Source organism: Mus caroli, chromosome 9, assembly GCF_900094665.2.
Source record: "Mus caroli chromosome 9, CAROLI_EIJ_v1.1, whole genome shotgun sequence".
NCBI lineage: Eukaryota > Metazoa > Chordata > Mammalia > Rodentia > Muridae > Mus > Mus caroli.
Window position 1 is genome coordinate 114737979 of NC_034578.1, and position 2589 is coordinate 114740567.

At 55.0% G+C, this 2589-nt stretch overlaps 1 protein-coding gene across 2 annotated transcripts in view; it reads right to left on the reverse strand.

Moving 5' to 3' along the window:
• Oxsr1 (oxidative stress responsive kinase 1) overlaps nucleotides 1–2144 on the reverse strand; it is an 83154-nt gene extending 81010 nt beyond the window's left edge. Inside the window, exon 1 of one of the 2 annotated variants that reach the window (XM_029481498.1) lies at nucleotides 1695–2144. Coding sequence is in view for 1 of the 2 variants with exons in the window: in XM_021172478.2 (XP_021028137.1) it covers nucleotides 1695–1764 (70 nt within the window). In the remaining variant the exon portion in view is untranslated. The remainder of the gene's footprint in view (nucleotides 1–1694) is intronic. The other variant, XM_021172478.2, reaches the window with a different exon arrangement.
• Between the last annotated feature and the right edge of the window lie 445 nt (nucleotides 2145–2589).

The window sequence follows — 2589 nt, forward strand, 5'->3', positions numbered from 1 at the left end:
AGGCTTGGCAGAGAAAGCATAAAGCTGAAATGTAGAGAAATGGCAACGATCTCAGCTACACAGCAAATCTGAGGCCAAGTTGAGCAACCTGAGACGTGGATAAAAAAAAAAAAAAAAAAAAAAAAAAAAAACGGGGGGACGGTGGTGGTGGGGGCTGGGGAGATAGCTCAGTGTAGAATGTGTGCTGATCGAACACTAGCCAACCTGAGTTTGGATCCCCATTCCCCCCCATGTGAAGTGGGAGGCCCAGGGATCCTGGAAAGAGCCTGAAATCCAAGTGCTTCCAGGCAGAGACAGGAGGACTCAGGAGTCTTAGGAACCAGTCAGCCTAGTCAAATGATAAGTTCCGGATCAACTAAAGAGAATCATCAAAAAGCAGGTGAAAGCCGGGCAGTGGTGGCACACGCCTTTAATCCCCAGCACTTGGGAGGCAGAGGCAGGCGGATTTCTGAGTTCAAGACCGGCTTGGTCTATAGAGTGAGTTCCAGGACAGCCAGGGCTACACAGAGAAACCCTGCCCCCCACCCAAAAAAAAAAAAAAAAAAAAAAAAAACAAAAGCTAAAAAACAAACAAACAAAGAACGTGAAAAGCTAGCCTTTACACGAGCACATAAACCTACACAGAGCACACACACACACACAGACCTACAAAGAAATTTGGTGGCTTTTTGTTTTTGTTCTCCTTAACACAGCTAAATAAACACTGGCACCTTTAAGGAAGCTCTGGGATTTTTGGCAGGTCTCTACTGTAAAGCTAATTTTAAGGTAGAATGCTATCAGTGTAGACAGACTTCTTCCAACTTTCAGTGGTCTGCAGATTAAGCCTTTGTTTTGCTAAATCCATTCCCTTCGATTTTTATGGCCACTGCATTACTACTGTGCTACAAATTCTCCCTCATCCCTAGCCGCTAAACCTCCTCAGGCACGATGCACCTCTGAGAGTAACAATCCATGCTTGGTGTCAACCAACTGGTATTCTCGGATCTTATTCAGGGCCACTTCACACATAATAGCCAGATTTATGGAGCGAGCCATGGTGCCTAGTTGAAGCCCTCCAAGGACAACTTGAAACTCCAAGTCTTTACCATAGCTTTAAAGGTCCCTGAGACTAATATGTGCCCTCTTTCTGGTCCCTCAACTTATCAAGCACTCTCTCTCTCCTCAGAGTCTACGTATTTTCTTATTCCTCAATGGAGGGGGAAAGGCGATCTTCCTCCGACTCACTGGAGGGCTCAACTTTTCCTTGAAATCACGTAACTTGTCCAAACCACTCCTTATTATAACATCTTGCCCGGTTCCTTCCGGCCACCTACTGAGACCTGTTACCGCTTTTCTCATTCTTTCTAAGTAGTTGACGTCTGCCTCCGGGATCTGAGAAGTCAGTTGTAAGGAGCCAGAGGCGGGTCTAACCGGCTCAGCACCGGATACCTGCAGCTGCCCTCAGCCTCACACCTGCGAAATAGTGCATCGTCGCGTGGATGCAGGGATGGACCCAAATTCCCAGAGCCCACAATCCCAGAGCCACGCGGCTCTGCCAGGCCTGCCGCCCATCCACATGGCTCTTCTGCACAGGACGCATCTGTCTCAGGTACGCTTCTCCCTCCGAAGGGAGCCCCACCGTAGGCGCACGCCTCGCACCAGTGCCCAGCAAGGCTCGGGCCCAGAACCCCCGCGCGTCGCCCCTCGGCTCTCACCTATCACCTCCTGTAGTTCGTAGTCGTCCCTGTTGATGGACCAGGGCAGGGCGCTCGAGTCCTCGGACATGACGGCTGCAGCGCCTGGCTCCGTGCTCCTCACGCTCGGGGCTCTCAGGTCACCTCGCCGCGCGCCTCCCCACGCCCAGCCGCCGCCCCCAACCCGCCGCTTGGCCCAGCCTTGGGGCGCACAACGCCGGGGCGCGCGGGTCAAGCGCGGCCCCGAGGCGGGGACGCGCGGCTGCGACCGACCTCGCCTCCCGCGGCTCCGCGTCCCGCAGTCCCCGGCTCAGCCCACGAGCCGGCCTTAACCTCCGCGGCACCGCGAAACAAGCTTCTACCCGGCCCTGCCCCTCCGTCCCGCCCTCCACCCGAACCCCAAGCACGGGCCAAACTTTCCCTTCTCCCTCCACCTGCCGACACGCAGCGCGCTGACGTCACCACGCCGGGGAAGCCTGGCCGCGGCCCGCCGTCCCCGGCCGCCATCTTGAGTGTGGCCGGACAAGAGGCAAGCGAGAAGGAAGCCGGAAAAAGTGGAAGTCGATAGTTAGTGGACAAAAGTGCTCGTGGAGGAGTTCACTGAGGGCGTCTGAAAGCCAAAAGAGAGCAAACTGCCGCAGAACGAGGAGCCACACCAAGCATGGCGGCCACTAAGTGCCAAACCGAAGGAGCGGCGCTTCCTCTAGAAGCTGAGGGAGGGGCGCTGCCCTCTCTGCTTTGCATTCATTGGTTGGTTTGAGAAAGCATGAGAACGGCAACTGGAACGTGTGGACATCAGTCATATGTTAGTCCCGCCTCCGGGAGCTTGATTCCCTGTTCCTACAGAGCGCCAAAACCTTTCAGGACCAGGTTCGCTGAGGTGACGTCACGGCGTCACGGTCACACCCTCGAGACG